Source organism: Mytilus galloprovincialis, chromosome 4 (assembly GCF_965363235.1).
Source record: "Mytilus galloprovincialis chromosome 4, xbMytGall1.hap1.1, whole genome shotgun sequence".
Classification (NCBI taxonomy): Eukaryota; Metazoa; Mollusca; class Bivalvia; order Mytilida; family Mytilidae; genus Mytilus; species Mytilus galloprovincialis.
The window spans coordinates 56,836,835-56,854,652 of record NC_134841.1 but is presented as its reverse complement, the minus strand read 5'-3'; the positions used below and the strand labels follow the sequence as shown (position 1 = coordinate 56,854,652).

Genomic DNA, 17,818 nt, shown 5'->3' with positions numbered 1-17,818 from the left:
GCGCGGGCATTTGTCTTTGGTTTTGAAAGCGGATGACCGTGAGGGCATTCCGGTGCATTATGGACTCAGACATTTCTTCTCACGTGACTTGCGTTTTTGACTGATAACCCAACGTATTTCGTATAATTACGCGGAAAGTATCGATTGCGAAAGAACATTCCTTGTCGCTTAATTGTTATACATTAATTTCATCAATAAATATTCATCAAATTTTTTTTAAGAACATATATAGATAAATAATATGAAAATGTTTTGGCATAAATATGTATATCAATAACAAATCAAGAATATCAAAAAGTGGTGGTTACGCATGCCGAAGAATATCTCAAGAACGTTTTTCGGGAAAAAATGAATGTCTACTCAAACATTTGTGTCAAATTCAATCTATCAGAAAAACGCATTAATTTATTACAGATGGAGTGTCTACCATGCACTTGAACTGCACTAACTAGTATTAGAATAGTAGAATATAGAATGATATATACAAATGGATGACATTATATATAACTGTTATATAGATGAAGAAGAACTGTAAAGCTGCATGTGGAAAGTTTTAAGGCAGTTATATCGCGCGACTAGATTCATCAGTGGCACCCACACATTTCCTGGATAAGTTTTACTCAGTATTTTGAGGTTATTTCCAGTATTATACAGATACAGATACAGAGAAAATGCTTTATTTCCATAAAATGGGCTCACAAGGAGCATAATATAATATCATTATAATATTAATTTATCATCTTTTACAAATATAATAAACAATACAGTATACATAGTTACAAACAGTTTTCACATATTAATAGTATATATGTTCCAGACCGTATGAGTATTTGGACCGTACGCGTACGGTCTGGACCGTATGCGTACTTTTTCGAAATACTCATACGGTCGGACCGTACGCGTACGGTCTGACTAATATCAAGGAGTTGGTCAATTGTACTAGATACAAATACATATAACAGATCAACATAACTTAACTCTCAAATAAATAGAAAAAAAATCAATTGTAATTGAAATAAAAACTTTACAATTTAACTATTTAAAAAATTCACGCTAATTAAATCTGTAAATCTCTAGTATTTAGCATGTAGATCAGTCATACATAATACACTAATTGAATTATGACAATTATTCTCACTGAAATTGAATGCGAATAATGTGGGAGGACAATTGCTTTAGAATATTTAGCAACTTTAAAAAAAAATGCTAATCGAAAGGAACATGCATGAACTGAAAAAATGTAAATATGAAAAATATACTTTTGGTAGCGAGTGTCACCTTTGACGAGAGTTTCAAAATAGGATTCAGATATACAATTAAACAAATATCTAATTTAAATTGTTAGGTAGTTCATTTTATCCATCTTATGTAATAATAACAATTTGTAAAACTAAAAATAAAGATTGTGATAAATGTTTGTATAGATGTATCCAATAACATGTATGGTCAGCTCATACTGGACCATACGCGTATACTCATACGGTCCGACCGTACGCGTATGGTCGGACCGTACGAGTATACGTATACGGTCTGGCTATCGTTTCACAAAGAATCGTACGACAATCTTAGATCGTACGTCGGTCGTACGTCAAACCGTAAGTTTTTGACCGTTTCATAAACAATCGTAAGTCGAATTTTATCGCAAGTTTAATCGTAAACCTACGATTTTTAACAGGCAGTCGTAAGTCAAATCGTAGTGATTAAACCTGTGGACAATTTGTTAAAATCAACAACATTACATTATACTAAAGAAAAATAAGTTTCATTGGATGGTTAGAATACATGTATTTATGTTATTTTGTCCCAACATAAGTAACTGAAACTTTAAATTCCTGAAATAATCGTATTTCTCAGTACATTTCACTTTATTTTCCTTTCACAAAAAGCAGCATCTTACTTCCTAAAGTGCAAATATTTGACCATAAAAACAAGTGATTGACAAGCACAGCACTGTATTATATATAGCGAGGGGGTCGGTACGTCGTGCCACGGTGCATGTGTACTAAATACTCAGCAAAAAAAGAAAATTATAAAAGTTTATTAAATAGTTCAACAGCATTTATCAGATTCACTCATGTTTCACACGGACTTTATGAAGATATAACAATAAATACATATATGAGACAATATCTGAAAAAGTCAAATTTTTGGAAATAAGAAAAAACAAAAAAAAATTGTTTAGACCCAGTATTTTAATAGCACAAATCGAAGAACACACATTGGGGATCTAGGAACTGTTGTCTGTAATTCAAACAATTGTTTAATAAGGAAACAATGGCTATTTTAAAAATGGTACAAAAAACATCCAGTTCTTTCCTGTTACCAAAGTGAATCAATTTAAAAAAGTTTCTAATGTGAATAAGGAATAAGTTTAAGACAATATTTGTGGTTTACTGGTATATCCTGCAATAGTTTATCAAATGCCAATTATTGATTTTAGCATTTACAATACAAAAGGTTTAGAAATATACTTAAATATAGTCATATATGTCGGTAACATGAAAGAATCTTGAGTAACAGCACAACGGTAACAGGACAGAGTTGGTAACAGAAAGGATTTTTCTGCTTTATTTTAAAGTTTAAGAAAAATACATCATAATTTAAATTGGTCACAATTGGAAGATAACAGCAAACAATGTCATTTATCCTTTGAAACTGTATTTGCAAGATGAAAAATCTGCCTAGGTAATGAAAAATTCTAAAATAAATTCCTTTCTGTTACTATCTACTAAACTAGAATTGCACAATGTTCTCTGCTGTTATCAAAAGCAAAAAACCTATTTTTTTTTATTCAATATACTTTATGTTATTTTGAAATTTATTTAATATGGTGGTGATAACTTATATTAAATGAAATGGTTGGCATATAGTAGATTAACTTTTCGATTCTTCAGTGAAATTGTCTTGAACATCATTCCTGTTACTGATGATGGTTATGCTGTTACTTTTATCAGGTAACATGACAGAACGTAACAGAAAGGAATTACGCGATAGTTTTTGTCCTTTTTATCACATTAAATGTAAGTGTATTTCCTGTGACATATCACTTTTAAAAAGATGATATAAAAACACACTTAATGCTGTGGTGCACACTTAAAAATATTCTCAGAAAGTGTAAGAAAAGACTGTAACAGGATAGAACACCAATAAGTATTTTTCTATAAATTCTTACCTTGGATGGGCTTGAATTTTCAAACCTGGCCGCCTTTCCAACTATTTCTAAATCTGTTTTTTTTTTCTACACGCGGGATAAATCAGAGAAAAAAATTATGTCTGTCAAAATGATTCAATTTTCTCAATGACACTGTGCAATTAGATAAATAAAATAAGCAGTACTTCAGGAGAAAACACAAAAGGCGCAACCCAAGTATATGGGATTTATTAAAAAAAGAAGACATCTTGAACCTATAACGACTACATTCCAGTATATAGTTATATATTTGAAACCAAATCTTTGGTATGACCAATTAATAAATAAAATAAAGTGTTTTATTCCTTGAAACTGCTCGTTTTGCTTTTAAAAACACTGAATTTTATTGATTTTTCATAAAAATTGATCGTGAAAGATTGGGCAACGTATTGGCTCGATCGTGAAAGACAATGCTTAACCAGACAGACGTAGGACGTTTGTGGTTTGTGTTATTTTTTATACCGGTGTTGTATAGCCATTCTTCCCCCATGCATGGAACATAAGTACACATTACGTTAAGAAAAGCTATGGGAACCTATATTTTTTTAGACTAAAAAAATACTGTCCGAATATTATATCTGTAATTCTAGCAAGTTTTCATTAAAATGATAAACTTTCTAAAGTCTGTATCTCGATAAAGGCTATTATTGTTGCCTATGGGGAAATTAATTATTTATTACAATCTATAGTTGTTCACATTTGACAAATGTTACGACATAAGTGTAAAAGTATAAATTAAAGTACACTCTTCATGTATGAACAAAACTTTTGACGGACTCCACCTATACAAGGATTTACTTACTATAAAAATCCTTGATCTTTAGCACGAGACTAAATGTGGTTTATCATTTTGTTAAAAGAATTAATATATGACGAAGATGTATGAGATTATGAGACAAATATAATGATGAAATAGTTTTCAATACAACCAAAGGATATATCTCGTATTCCACAAAATATTTCTTCCAGTTTAGTATATTTACTACATGTATCTGCTAGCATCCGTATAACTCGAAAATGTCCACAATAAGAATAAAAACAATTAGCAAAAAGTTTGCACTACCTTAAGTGTGTGTAATACTTAAAGAGCATATGGTCCGAGAACACAGTTATTTCGTAGTGCATTTTTTTTAGAAAATTAAAAAAATAAATAATTTAAAACAAAACGCACCTGCGATTTCTCAATAATATTTTACAGTGTGATTTATTATGTTTGGGATAAATTATATCAAAACTATAGAATACTTCGTCGGCTTTTATCCAACATATGGACAATTTTGTATTAAGGGGTTCTTGAAATCTTTTGACAGCTTCCGAAATGCTATACCTTTTCAGCTGGACCAATATAATTGAGAAAGGAAATGGGTAACGTGTCTAAGCGACAACCATAGAGCAGACAACAGCCGAAGGCCACCAATGGGTCTTCTTTACTTTAAAATTCAGGACCTAATTTGTTTAACAGTGTCATAATTTCTATTTGAGGCATTAATTATTAAGAAATAAATTTGGAAGGGGTATAAAAAAATGGCAACAACACTGTCCACACTAGGGACTATGTTATTGTTCCCGGACCATATTGATGTAAAAATGTTCTATACACCTTTATCATCCCCATTATACATGTTGCTACGAACAGAATAACATATCCATTCTTAATTGTATATAAAATAAATACATATTTAACAAAGTCAATAATACAGATTACAAGAAAACCACAACCCTGTTATGTTCTTGATATCTCATTTTAGAGTAACAATGAATTCACGAGCTTAGTGCAATCGTAAAGAAATTAAGACAAAGGGGTGTGCATCAGCGGGATTTAAGATTCTCCCTTTATATATAAACAAATTAAAATATTAGTCATGAACCAAATTAATAATTAAGTTGGGCCGGAAAATTACAAGCCCCAGATACAAAACAAAATAATAAAAAAAAAAAACCGTAGACATTTATGCTTTTACACAAGCTCATGGTTTTCTCTGACTGTTTATGACGTCTTTGCACGAAATTCATTGGACGTTGGATGTGTACGGATTGATAATTCAGTCTTAGCTGCATGATTTTTTATAAGTTGTTGGAGACTTTAAACTAGCTGCCACTTAACTGCGAGTATTCTCAGATCTGTACATAGTGTCTTTTTGTTGTTTGGATGTACAAGTACTATCCACGTCCACTTGTATTTTTGTCCATCTGATGAGTTAAGCCTTTTACAACTGATTTGTATAGTTCGTTCTTATGTTGTGTGCTGTTATACCACTGTCCCATGTTCGGGGGAGGGTTGGGATCCCGCTAACATGTTTAACCCGCCACATTCTGTATGTACATGTATGTGCCTGTCCCAAGTCAGGAGCCTGTAATTCAGTGGTTGTCGTTTGTTTAAGTGTTGCATATTTGATTTTTGTTCAATAATACAAAAACAAGGCCGTTAGTTTTCTCGTTTGAATTGTTTTACATTATCGTTTCGGGGCCTTTTATAGCTGACTATGGGGTATGGGTGTTGCTCATTTTTGAAGGCCTTACGGTGACCTATAATTGTTAATTTCTGTGTTATTGGTCTCTTTATGAGAGTTGTCTTATTGGCAATCATACCACATCTTTTTTTTTTTATATATGTTATGCCTTTTTAATCTCCTGATAACTATTATATTTGTTGGATGATACAGTAACAAATGCACCGCATAGAGTTATAAAATATGAAAAAAAAAAATGCATATTCTTTTTACATTTCCATAATTGATTGTTGTCAGTCTTGCCAGTGGGTTCCTCCTTGACAAAAAGTCTAGACACGCATCAGAAACTATTCTTAACACATTTTATACCTGTTAATAAATAACATTCAAAGATACTTATAATTTCTAGTAAAAAAAAGTCCCAATGAATTTAACTGTTTTTTTTGTTTGTATGACTTCATCATTCTTCAACAATAGCAAAAACAGACCGTGCATGAAAAAAAACCCTCCACCCGTCAATTTTTCTAATAAACATGATAATACCAAAGACAAAAAATTCTTAAAACTAGATTAGACACTTACCATGCTTACCTCACTAAACCTCTTTACTATACTAACAAAAAAAACTGATAACTATTTCAAAATACGATGGTATTAGTTTTTTTTCTGGTTCTGAAAGAACGATCATTTTTATAGACATGAACGCGGCTGTCAAAGAAAGCACCCCCTTTTCATTATTTATAACCGTAAGTTTACGTTACGTTTACGTTACGTTTGCGATCACCTTTGTGAAACACTTGTAGGTAAAATCTTACGCTTAACGTAAGTTTAATCGTAAACATAAATCGTACGATTCTTTGTGAAACGATAGCCTGGACCGTACGCGTACGGTCCAAATACTCATACGGTCTGGAACATATATATAAAACCTTCGTCTCAGGCACACCTCTAGAAAGCCAGTAACAAAAAAGTTAGTAGGCTAAATATATCTAGCTGAACTGCAGGAGGCACCAAGGGACGGTGCTATATTGCATGGTGGGTGCATATTAAAATGTGTATCGGGAAATTAATGATATGGTAAGATATTGTAAGAAGTTGCACATAACTGGTATGATCTGGTATGTCATCCTCGTGCCTGGTGCAGAGGAGTCAGTACTATTTAAAGTGACACAACTGCAAGAGGCACCAAGGACAATGCTAATTGACATGCCAAAGTGCACATATTACCAGAGACATATATGTGTATATATGTCTCTATATATGTCTCTGATATTACGAAAAAGATAAAATCTTACCAGTTTAATAAAAGATATCACAAACAGAAAGGTAATAGAACTTATACGATGTACATATATCTATGTACCTTAACCTCACTTTCAGGTCAGTATAGAGATATTTTTTTCTGAGAAAAGTTTGCCGCAGAGACAAGTGCCTGTGAATACCGGCATAATATTTTTTCACAAAACGCCATTATATTGACATTAATTGCTATTTAAAGAAATGTTTAAGAGTATCTCAGAAAATAACAAGTTTCATTCAAATTGGACTGGTGAGTTTAGACTCGGTTATCAGTGTCCGAAAAACTGGAAAATCCCTCTTTTTAAAAGAGGGACGAAAGATACCAAAGGGACAGTCAAACTCATAAATCTAAAACAAACTGACAACGCCATGGCTAAAAATAAAAAAGACAAACAGAAAAACAATAGTACACACGACACAACATAGAAAACTAAAGAATAAACAACACGAACCCCACCAAAAACTAGGGGTGATCTCAGGTGCTCCGGAAGGGTAAGCAGATCCTGCTCCACATGTGGCACCCGTCGTGTTGCTTAAGTGATTACAAATCCGGTAAATAGTCTAATTCGGTAGGTCATATTCATGAAAGGGAAGGGGATTGTAGTTACGACGTAAGGAACATATCCGATATCATTTGTGAAACGGTTATTCCATAACGGTCAACCAACTCGTGATGGCGTCCGTAAAATTTACGAAGGGATGATTTCAACTTCACCATTTGGAACTCTTGGTTTAATAGCTTCCTTGTGAGCAGCAAACCTCTATCAAGAAAATCATGATAGGAAATGCAAGCACGGGAATATCGTATCAATTGGGAGATATATACCCCGTATGCAGGTGCTGCTGGAATGTTGCTACTTAGAAATGGAAAGTTCACAATTGGAAAGCTGAAATCATCTCTTTTGTCGTAAAGTTTTGTTTTCAACCGACCCTCATTGTCAATTTCTAGATGTAAGTCAAGATATGAAGCCGACTTAACTGTATCTGTAGTATCCTTTATCTCTAGTTCGATTGGATAGATGCGTTCCACATAGTCACCAAATTTTGAATTGTTTAGTGAAAGAACATCATCTATATAGCGGAAAGTAGAGTTAAAGGATATTGCTAACTTCTTATCTTTCTTCCTAAGAAGTTCCTGCATGAAGTCAGCCTCATAACAATAAAGAAACAAGTCGGCGAGTAGAGGGGCACAGTTTGTTCCCATTGGAATGCCGACAGTCTGTTGAAAAACACGTCCTCCGAACGTAACAAATATGTTGTCAATCAAGAAATCAAGCATCTTGAGAGAATTTTTTGTTTGAATCAGAGTGATTCTTTACAAAGTAGGATTTATCCCTCCCTAAGACAAGATACTTGTATCTACGTTGGCCATTCTTTTTTATGAAGCAAAGTAATATCAACTCTTTCAATTTGTCTTTTAGTTTGGAATGTGGAATACTTGTGTACAGGGTAGAAAAGTCAAATGTTTTAATACTGTTACAAGATGAAAGAGAGTTAGATTGTATGTACTCTAAAAGATCTTTTGAATTTTTAAGTATCCACATCTGATTCACGCCACCTCTAGAATAGGCAGTTTCACAATAACTTTGAAGCCCGTCTTTGATTGCTGATAAAATAGATGTTAATAATTTAGAAAGAGGTTTCGTGGAGCACTTGGAAGACCCAGCAATATACCGTTGTTTGTAAGGACACTTATGTAGTTTAGGTATCCAATACAGTGATGGAAGATCCAGTTCTTCATCTTTGGTTGAAATTCCAAAGGAACATAGAACAGACCTATGATTATCCAGGATTTCCTCTTTGGTAAGTGTCGTGAGGGTATATGTTGAGTTACCAAGTGAATTGTCAATACCTAATTCGTTTATCAAGCAGTTGATGTAGTGACTTTTACACACAAAAACGATGTTATTTGGGGCTTTATCTGCAGGGACAACAACATATTTGTCATGGAGGTCGGATAGGTGTTTTGCAACATTTGGGTCTTTAAAGATTGACGTAGCATGGGCATTGATGGACCCATTCAGTTTCTTAATTCTGATTTGTATCAACGACCTCACTGCCTTAATCCATTCGGAAAGAGTGTCTACGTCTTCCTTCTCGCGCTTAGCCCATTGCCTGGCATAATCCTCGACTGAATCCATCAAAATTTTAAAGTTGTATTTCCAATTGATGGATTTAGGCTCACGATATTTGGGACCTTTCGATAACACATTTCGTAGAGAAGTGTTATTAACAATGTTAAGGTCACCGGTAATAACGTGGCCAGCAGGATTATATGTGAATTTGGAACTAGCACAAGTGCAATCAGGAGGTTTAGACTTGAAGTCGTCAATATCGAGATCCTGCAAAACGCGTTTGTAATTGAAAATTTTAGTTGCAATAGGTTTGGTATAGGTATAAGAAATTATTGGTACAGACTGGTCTTTGAAATAAGGAGGTATTTTCGATTGCACTAATTTATGATGAAGGATATTGCCTAGGTTGACGCCATCGAGACCTTTGTTGGCAAAGGAAAGATTAAGAAAAGATCTTTTCTCTTTTTCATCTTTTCCAATGCGAACTGGCTTGAAAAGTCTGTGACTTGCAATATCCGAAATTATAGCTTCAAGTTTGTATTGGTTTGAATGAGGGTTTGTAACAGTGGATTCCAAACATAAATTGAACAGAGAATGAAGTTTCGAAAGGGGTAATGAATAAAGTTTCGTGCGAATGTGATGAATACCTAACGGCTTTTGTATGAATGGCAGCAAGTCATTAATAGAGACATCATGCAGAGAAGGTGATGTATAATGACGATGACCATGACTGCGTCTACGTCGAGGAGTCGAGTTGAAAATATTCATCACATTCACCGAGTTACACGAAAGACTAGATAGAACACCTATACCATCAATTTCGTCATTGCAGCCATAAGGTGTTGCAGTTCCCAATTGTCTAATCCAGTAGTCTTCTTTTTGTCTACGGAGAGTCGTTGAAAGATTAGGATTGTTAGAGCTATGGTATATCTTTTCGATAAAATAGGATAACCCCCATAACTCTGAAACGTAAATTCTTAGATCAGGAAAATCTAAAATTAAACCGATAGTTTTTAAGTGTGTTATATGAAAATAGACTATTGATATAGAGGTTTAGTCTTTAAAATTAAAATAGTTGAACATGTTAAACGACGGTGCTCCCAAAAGCAGAGGAGGAAGACACATAAGAACTGAACCCAGTGTTGCTACGGACTTCCGGTTCATTTTTCTGAAAATATTCTGCGTGCTACTGTCTTTCTTACCTGCATATTGCAGTCAAACACTTAAGAAACCTTAGGAAACGAGAGGAAACACATTTTGGTTTCAGAATTCCATAAATTTGCGTAGAAATAATGTCATAAGCCGATAAGGGGAAGAAAGATTGAACTTCTTCCATCTGCAGTGTCAGAGACTGCACATACGATAATTTGAAGTTTTTTCACTGATGTTGATCATACTTATGTCGTAAATATCTCTGAATTGTGACTGAAACTTACTGAATTTTGATTTATAAAACCAATCAAACTTATGTTCCTGTGATTAAAAATGCCTTGACTCTGATCTGATTATGTCGTCTGTTGCTAAACTATACCACAGATTGTCTGAGGAAGACAGGTAATGTTCTGAATAAAATGAAACCTTACTCTTTACAGGGTGTCTCATTGAGGGGTTATGATCCAGGATTCCACTTATTATTTTGTCAGATTTCTGAATTACACCTTGATTTCTAATGCCTGACTTTGTTTCCTTTGTATTTTAAGGTAACATTATATCGGGGTGTTTCAGTCTCAAAAGAACCACCCCAGTTGATCTAGCTAGATAAATGAATAATGACATTACAAGTTTGTGAAGTTTTAGATTCTAGGTGGGCACATTTGCATTGTGATTCTATTATGAAAATTATGTTAAAAGTTTAAAAGTCGGTCTGAAGACAGAAAAATATCCGAACACTTTTTTTTTGTTTTTCTCCCAAAATAACCAAAACTGAATAATCATAAGAATGGATGAGAAATGCGACTTTGCATGGTACCTATAGGACACAGAGTCATGATGATTAATATATATGCTGAAGGAAGAGAAGCGACACACAAAATGAGGTCTTCTCGTTTAATAGTATAGATAACTAATCTAAGTTCTTTAACTACAATTATTCTGTGTCTGACCTGTATCAAGCACTTATAATTTTGTCCATTGTTGCCTCAACTGTTCAGGGTTGGACCTTTGCGGTCGTATCTAGCTGCTGTCAGTGAAGCAATCTTTTTAATTTGTATTTTTAACCGGATTTTTGTGACAAAAATGTCGGTTATTGATTTGGGGATGTACGGCGGGCGGCAATCAAATGTTGTCTGTGCATTAACTCATGAACCGTTCAATCAAAGCTTTTAAAATTTTAATATGTTATTACTGACAACTATACGAAGGTCAAGTTAAATAATGGCGATTTTGACTTTAACTGTTCAGGAGTTATGGTTCTTGAAAGATTGAAAAATGGTGTTTCCCGTCGTGTCCATGCATTTTCTCATGAACCATTCAACCAAAGCTTTTGAAATTTTAATATTTTTTGTTACTGATGACAAAATAGAGGTCAAGTTCAATAGTGACGATTTTGACTTTTACCGTTCAGGAGTTATGGTTCTTGAAAGATTGAAAAATGGAGTTTCCAGTCGTGTCCGTGCATTTATGCATGAACTTTGTACCAAAGCTTCCGAAATTTTAATATGCTGTTACTGATGACAAAATGGAGGTCAAGTACAATAATGACGATTTTGACTTTTACCGTTCAGGAGTTATGGTTCTTGAAAGATTGAAAAATGGTGTTTCCCGTCATGTCCGTGCATTTTCTCATGAACCATTCAACCAAAGCTTTTGAAATTTTAATATGTTGTTACTGATGACAAAATAGAGGTCAAGTTCAATAATGACGATTTTGACTTTTACCGTTCAGGAGTTATGGTTCTTGAAAGATCGTAAAATGGCGTTTCCATTCACGTTGTTGCATTTACTCATGAACCTTTCAATCTAAGCTTTTCAAATTTTAATATGTTGATACTGATGACAAAATGGAGGTCAAATTTGATATTGACGATTTTCACTTTCACCATTCATCAGTAATGGTTCTTGTGATATTGCCAGGACACAAATAAATGTTAATAAATCCGGTTTGCTGTTGTTGTGACAGCCTCTTGTTTAAAGTAAATTATTACATCTGTATTATGTATATAACAGGAGATCATGCTGGGTGTGTTTTGCTACAGATGAAGATGACATGGAGGCAGGTTGGGTCCAGCCATGTATGTGCAAAGGAACAACAAAATGGGTCCACCAATACTGTCTTCAGAGATGGATAGATGAGAAGCAAAAGGGAAACAGTACTGCCAAAGTAGCTTGTCCACAGTGTAATATGGAATATATCATTTTATTCCCTAAAGTTGGTTAGTATAGTAGAATACACTCATTTGCCTGTTTAATGTGAAAAAGATTTGTGGAAATTCAAGTATGTTAAAAAGAGTTACCCTGTTATAAACTTAGTCCTTGTTATCCCCTTTTCTGTCTCTCAGTTCTTCCATCCATCAACAAAGTTTTTAAAAATAAAAGGAAAATTTCCATTGTTTGTTTTGCTGTAAGTTTTTGAAAGTTTGAAGGGTTAGAGTAAAAGGGTGCCTCAAAAAGTGTTCAGCACATGATTTTATCTATTGACAACCAGTTTTGGAGTTATTAACCTCTTTTTTTCCTAATTTGTCTGTTTTCTTAACATTACAGGATCAAGGTTATGCATTTTTTTGGCAAAATGGATCAGTTGAACGATGATAAACTAAAGTATGTTCATCCTAATCTGGCAATTTTTTCAATACAGACACAGATGTGTCCTCTTGATTCGCTAAAGTGCGTTGCCAACACACGCTAAAGTGGGATGGTTCACGAAGTATAGACATGATAAACGTACTATGGATTTTGACGTGAACAGTTGTTTATACAAAAAAAAAAATGAACATGCCGAAAGCTAAATGTAGAATATTTGATTAACAATTTTAAACCAAATGTCCATGACTTACTTAAGGCCAATTAAAATTAATTGATAGATTTTCATCCCCGCCCGCCCCTCTGAAAACTTCCCGCCCCGATTTTTTTTATTTTTGAAAAAATTACGATTTCCGGATTTCGTTCATTTCCGTTACCGGTAACCGTCGATAATTTCGTTTCATGTAAAACTTCCAATTTCAAATTTCGGTTATCGTATTTCTTAGAGTAATTCTTACTGAATGATTAAGTCGATATATTCTGCTGATCTATGATGACAACATCATTTACCGAGAATAGAGATTGATTTCGAGAAGGACGTGAAATATTCGGGTTACGAGTAATACGCTGTGTCCAAGAACGCAAATCGCCGTATGTCAGAAATGACACAAATGTTTGTGAGTAAAACACCTTGGATTTGTTTTATTTATACAATGACTTTGTGTCAAGAAATTTGGACTGTGAATGAAACCCAAAGACCCTTTCATAATCTGAAAATGAAGTTTTGTTTTGATAATTTTTTGACAATATTTTGGTCTCAAAGCAAAATGTATAAATTCAGTGTAAGACTGAAGTTTCTTGGGACATCAAAAGACCAATGTGCATGATAAAGCAAAAATGGAATTCACATAGTTAAGCCTGTGGCTGCTGTTGTTTTTTTTAAACTCATGATCAAGTTCATAACAAAATTACTAGATTACAAAAGGAATGCAACACTAACAGAATACAGAAGGGCAATCAATGAACAAAAGACAAATAAATAAGAAACATTGATCCTGAAAAATCAGGGGTATAAGTCTGAGGGAAAACAGAACTTTCTTCTTGCAAGGCCGTGAACACAATTTGATATGGAGACAAGCGTTTGGGTTTGAAATTTCCTGCATGTAGTTACGTCCCTGTTAAAATACAGGTGAGGTAAGATTTCCTGAGACAATATACCTCAAGTTAAATGAAACCAATTTTCAGACATTTCAAGTATATTTAAATAATATTTATACTTTTGTTATTAAAAAATTTGGGAAGTGTTTCCCGATTTTTTTTGGGGAAAAAAGATGAATTTATGAAGAATCTGGTACCATCTCATACTTTCGATTAGACCTGCTGAGTTATTTATTTTCTATACATTGCAAGTCAGGTAATTTATTTTCAAACTACCACAGAACAAACCATTTATTTTTGTGATTATCAAGGCTGAGTTATCTATTTTCAAAATCCTCCTGCCCCCCCCCCCCCCCCCCCCCCCCCCCCCCCCAGAATATCAAATGGTCGTCCCCTTATTTCAACACTGTTTGAGTTTTCATTTTATTCTGTACTTATCGTACTCGTGTTGCATACCAATGCACTTGCTTCATTTTATAAGGACAACAAAACATTGCTTAGAAAGCAAAATACACTTGATGTAGGTACATGTAGTCCAACTGAAAAGAGCATTTCTCCACATTTCTGATGTTTACTATAAAATAGGTTTCTAAAGCGGCAATTACATGTAGAATAGTGGTTGCTATAAATCAGAGATATATATTTACGAATTTGAAAAAGCGGCACCAGCATATGGAGTATATTTGTCTCAATTGATACATTACTTTAGAGCTTAAGCTCAACGTACATTGATTTTGTTGAACGAGGAATACTGCTTTCTCAAAAGTTGACAAGACAGGACTAAGAATCAATCAAATTAAGGTCATCGCTTAAGCAATTTTATGGTCGCCATCATGAGCTGATTGGCTATCATTACAAAAGTGTGTCAGAAATCATATCTCCGTGATATTTTTCCTCAGTCATAACAACCTTCCATCATTACCGAACTGAACAAAGAAATAACATGACGGGTGCCGTATACAGTGAGGAAATGCTTACCCTTCCAGAGCACCTGATTTCACACCTGGTTTTTAGTGGAGTTGTTGTTTCCTACTTATTATTTGTAACTGTTGATGTAAATGTCTTTTGGTTTCATGAGACTTTGGTTACTCATTGGTTTTGATTGTTATTTGTCTTACACACGATACCTTATGGATGTATTTACATGATATAAGCTTAGGATGTATTTACATGATATAAGCTTATTATTACACTTGCATATATGAATAACACGTGACAAGAAAGTTTCATATGAAATAAAATTTAAAAAATAAAATCCTCCCACCCGCCCCATTTTTTTAAAAAATTTGGATGAAAATCTACTAATTAATTTTAGTTGGCCTAATGTAAACCTTACTGTGCTTTGTTGGCTGAGGCAAATGTTGGTTTTTTTCTGAGTGCTGGAAGAAGCACTTGTGTCCTGCAGACACCCATTTTACTATACAGATACAAAAGTATACACATAAGTATCCTTTATCTTGTTTCTATTAGAAGCTAACGGATATATTGAAATCATTGTTTATGTTGCAGTTTACTTTGCGGTCCCCGTTACAATATTGTTGATTTTATTGAAAATTAAAGTCGGTAAAATAAAGGTACAGATTTTCGTGCGTAAATCATAAATTGTCCGCCAAAACATTATTTTGTACATTGTAGGAAAATACAACCTGTACTCGCTGCGAAAAAAGGAGAAAGCTTGAATAACATTGCATTTCTCTCTCATTTAGATTAAGATTTTAATAAATGAATGTTACACAATGAACGAATTTTGTATTTGTAATTTAGGATGTGGACTTTAAGGGGAGATGTTCACATAAGAGATAGGCTACATGTGAACTGCAAGCAACGCTAATTATCAAAAAATTTGATACGACCGAATTTAAAAAAAATCATACACCGGATACATAGATTATTGTCACACTTAAATTACCATTTTAACAATCACTTAAGTCTACCGATACATTATAAAGCCTATCCCATATGTTATAAAACTTAGCATACTAGCTTTTGCAAAAAAGACTATTTATAAACATCCGTGTTCTTTAACGTTTTAAGCCCTTTAACACTCATTACCCTTTTGGTCCATCACACTTTAGCATGATATTCCATTGTACTTAAGCAAACAAACAACCATCGCACTTTAGCGTGAGACACCATCATACTTTAGCGTAGACCATCGCACTTTAGCGTGACCATTGCACTTTAGAGAACCATCGCACTTTAGAGTCCTACATATATAATAGAGAAATGTATTTATATTACAGGCCCTGTTGTATATATATTAGAGAAATGTGATAAAATAGCTAACATGATTTGCCCATTCCTGGCTGGTAGTGTTATTGTTGGTTCTTTATGGTGGACAGCTGTTACTTATGGTGCCATAACAGTCATGCAGGTATGTTATCAAGTTCTCCTAAAAGTTTTTAATAGTTTTTGTCGAGCTTGCAACTTTTGTTGCAGAAAGCTCGACATAGGGATAGTGATGCGGCAGCGGGGGCGTTAGCTCACTTCTTAAAAGCTTTATATTTTAGAAGGTGGAAGACCTGGATGCTTCATACTTTGTATATAGATGCCTCATGTTACAAAGTTTCCGTCAGTCACATGTCCAATGTCCTTGACCTCATTTTCATGGTTCAGTGACCACTTGAAAAAAAAGTTCAGATTTTTTGTAATGTTGAATTCTCTCTTATTATAAGTAATAGGATAACTATATTTGATATGTTCGTACCTTGCAAGGTCCTCATGTCTGTCAGACAGTTTTCACTTGACCTCGACCTCATTTCATGGATCAGTGAACAAGGTTAGGTTTTGGTGGTCAAGTCCATATCTCAGATACTATAAGCTATAGGGCTAGTATATTCGATGTATGAAAGGACTGTAAGGTGTACATGTCCAACTGGCAGGTGTCATCTGACCTTGACCTCATTTTTATGGTTCAGTGGTTATAGTTAAATTTTTGTGTTTTGGTCTGTTTTTCTCATACTATATGCAATAGGTCTACTATATTTGTTGTATGGAATGATTGTAAGGTGTACATGTCTAGCGGGCAGATGTCATGTGACCTTGACCTCATTTTCATGGTTCAGGGGTCAAAGTTAAGTTTTTGAGTTTTGGTCTTTTTATCTAATACAATATGCCATATGTCAACTATATTTGGTGTATGGAAATATTTTATGATCATTATGTCAGTCACGCAGGTTTTATTTGACCGTGACCTCATTTTCACGGTTCATTGCACAGTGTTAAGTTTTTGTGTTTTGGTCTATTTTTCTTAAACTATAAGTAATAGGTCAACTATATATGTTGTATAGAAGTATTGTTAGCTGTACATGTCTGCCTGGCATGGTTCATCTGACCTTGACCTCATTTTCAAGGTTCATTGGTTTTTGTTTAGTTATCTTGGTTAATGTTAAGTTTATGTGACAGTTGTAATAAAGCTTAGCTTTATACTTAGGACTAGCAACATAATATCAATGATTAGTATAGAAGGCGAGACATTTCAGTGTGTGCACTCTTGTCTTCTGTTTTTAATATAAACGTCAATAATATAGTGTACCATACAAATGTTGAATAAAATCCTTATTAATCTATAATCCTTTTGACCAATTTTATACTCTCGCTGTGAAAAAGTGGGGGTATACTGTTTTACCTCTGTCTGTCCATTCATCCGTCCGTCCCATGAATATTTTTTGTCACAATTTTCTCAGGAACTACATTACAAGGAAGTCTGAAATTTGGTTTCAGGGTTCATATAAGTCAGCTACATTTGTATACTGTGTGATGCGTTTTCAGATTCATCACTCAACAACTTCCTGTTTACCAAACACCTACATCATATTACACATGACATCCAAGTTGAAAATTTTCGTCACATTTTTCTCAGGAACTATATTACAAGGATTTCTGAATTTGGTTTCATGGTTTATATCAGTCAGCTATACTGTGTGATGGGTTTTCAGATTCATCACATAACAACTTCTATGAAGGAA

General features: G+C 34.0%; 1 protein-coding gene across 1 annotated transcript in view; it reads left to right on the top strand.

Moving 5' to 3' along the window:
- The first annotated feature begins 10,160 nt into the window (after nt 1-10,160).
- LOC143072506 (E3 ubiquitin-protein ligase MARCHF5-like) overlaps nt 10,161-17,818 on the top strand; it is a 40,943-nt gene continuing 33,285 nt past the window's right edge. Inside the window, exons 1-3 of the mRNA XM_076247450.1 lie at nt 10,161-10,568; nt 12,180-12,385; nt 16,094-16,224. Coding sequence (XP_076103565.1) covers nt 10,522-10,568; nt 12,180-12,385; nt 16,094-16,224 — 384 coding nt within the window. The 5' untranslated portion in view covers nt 10,161-10,521. The remainder of the gene's footprint in view (nt 10,569-12,179; nt 12,386-16,093; nt 16,225-17,818) is intronic.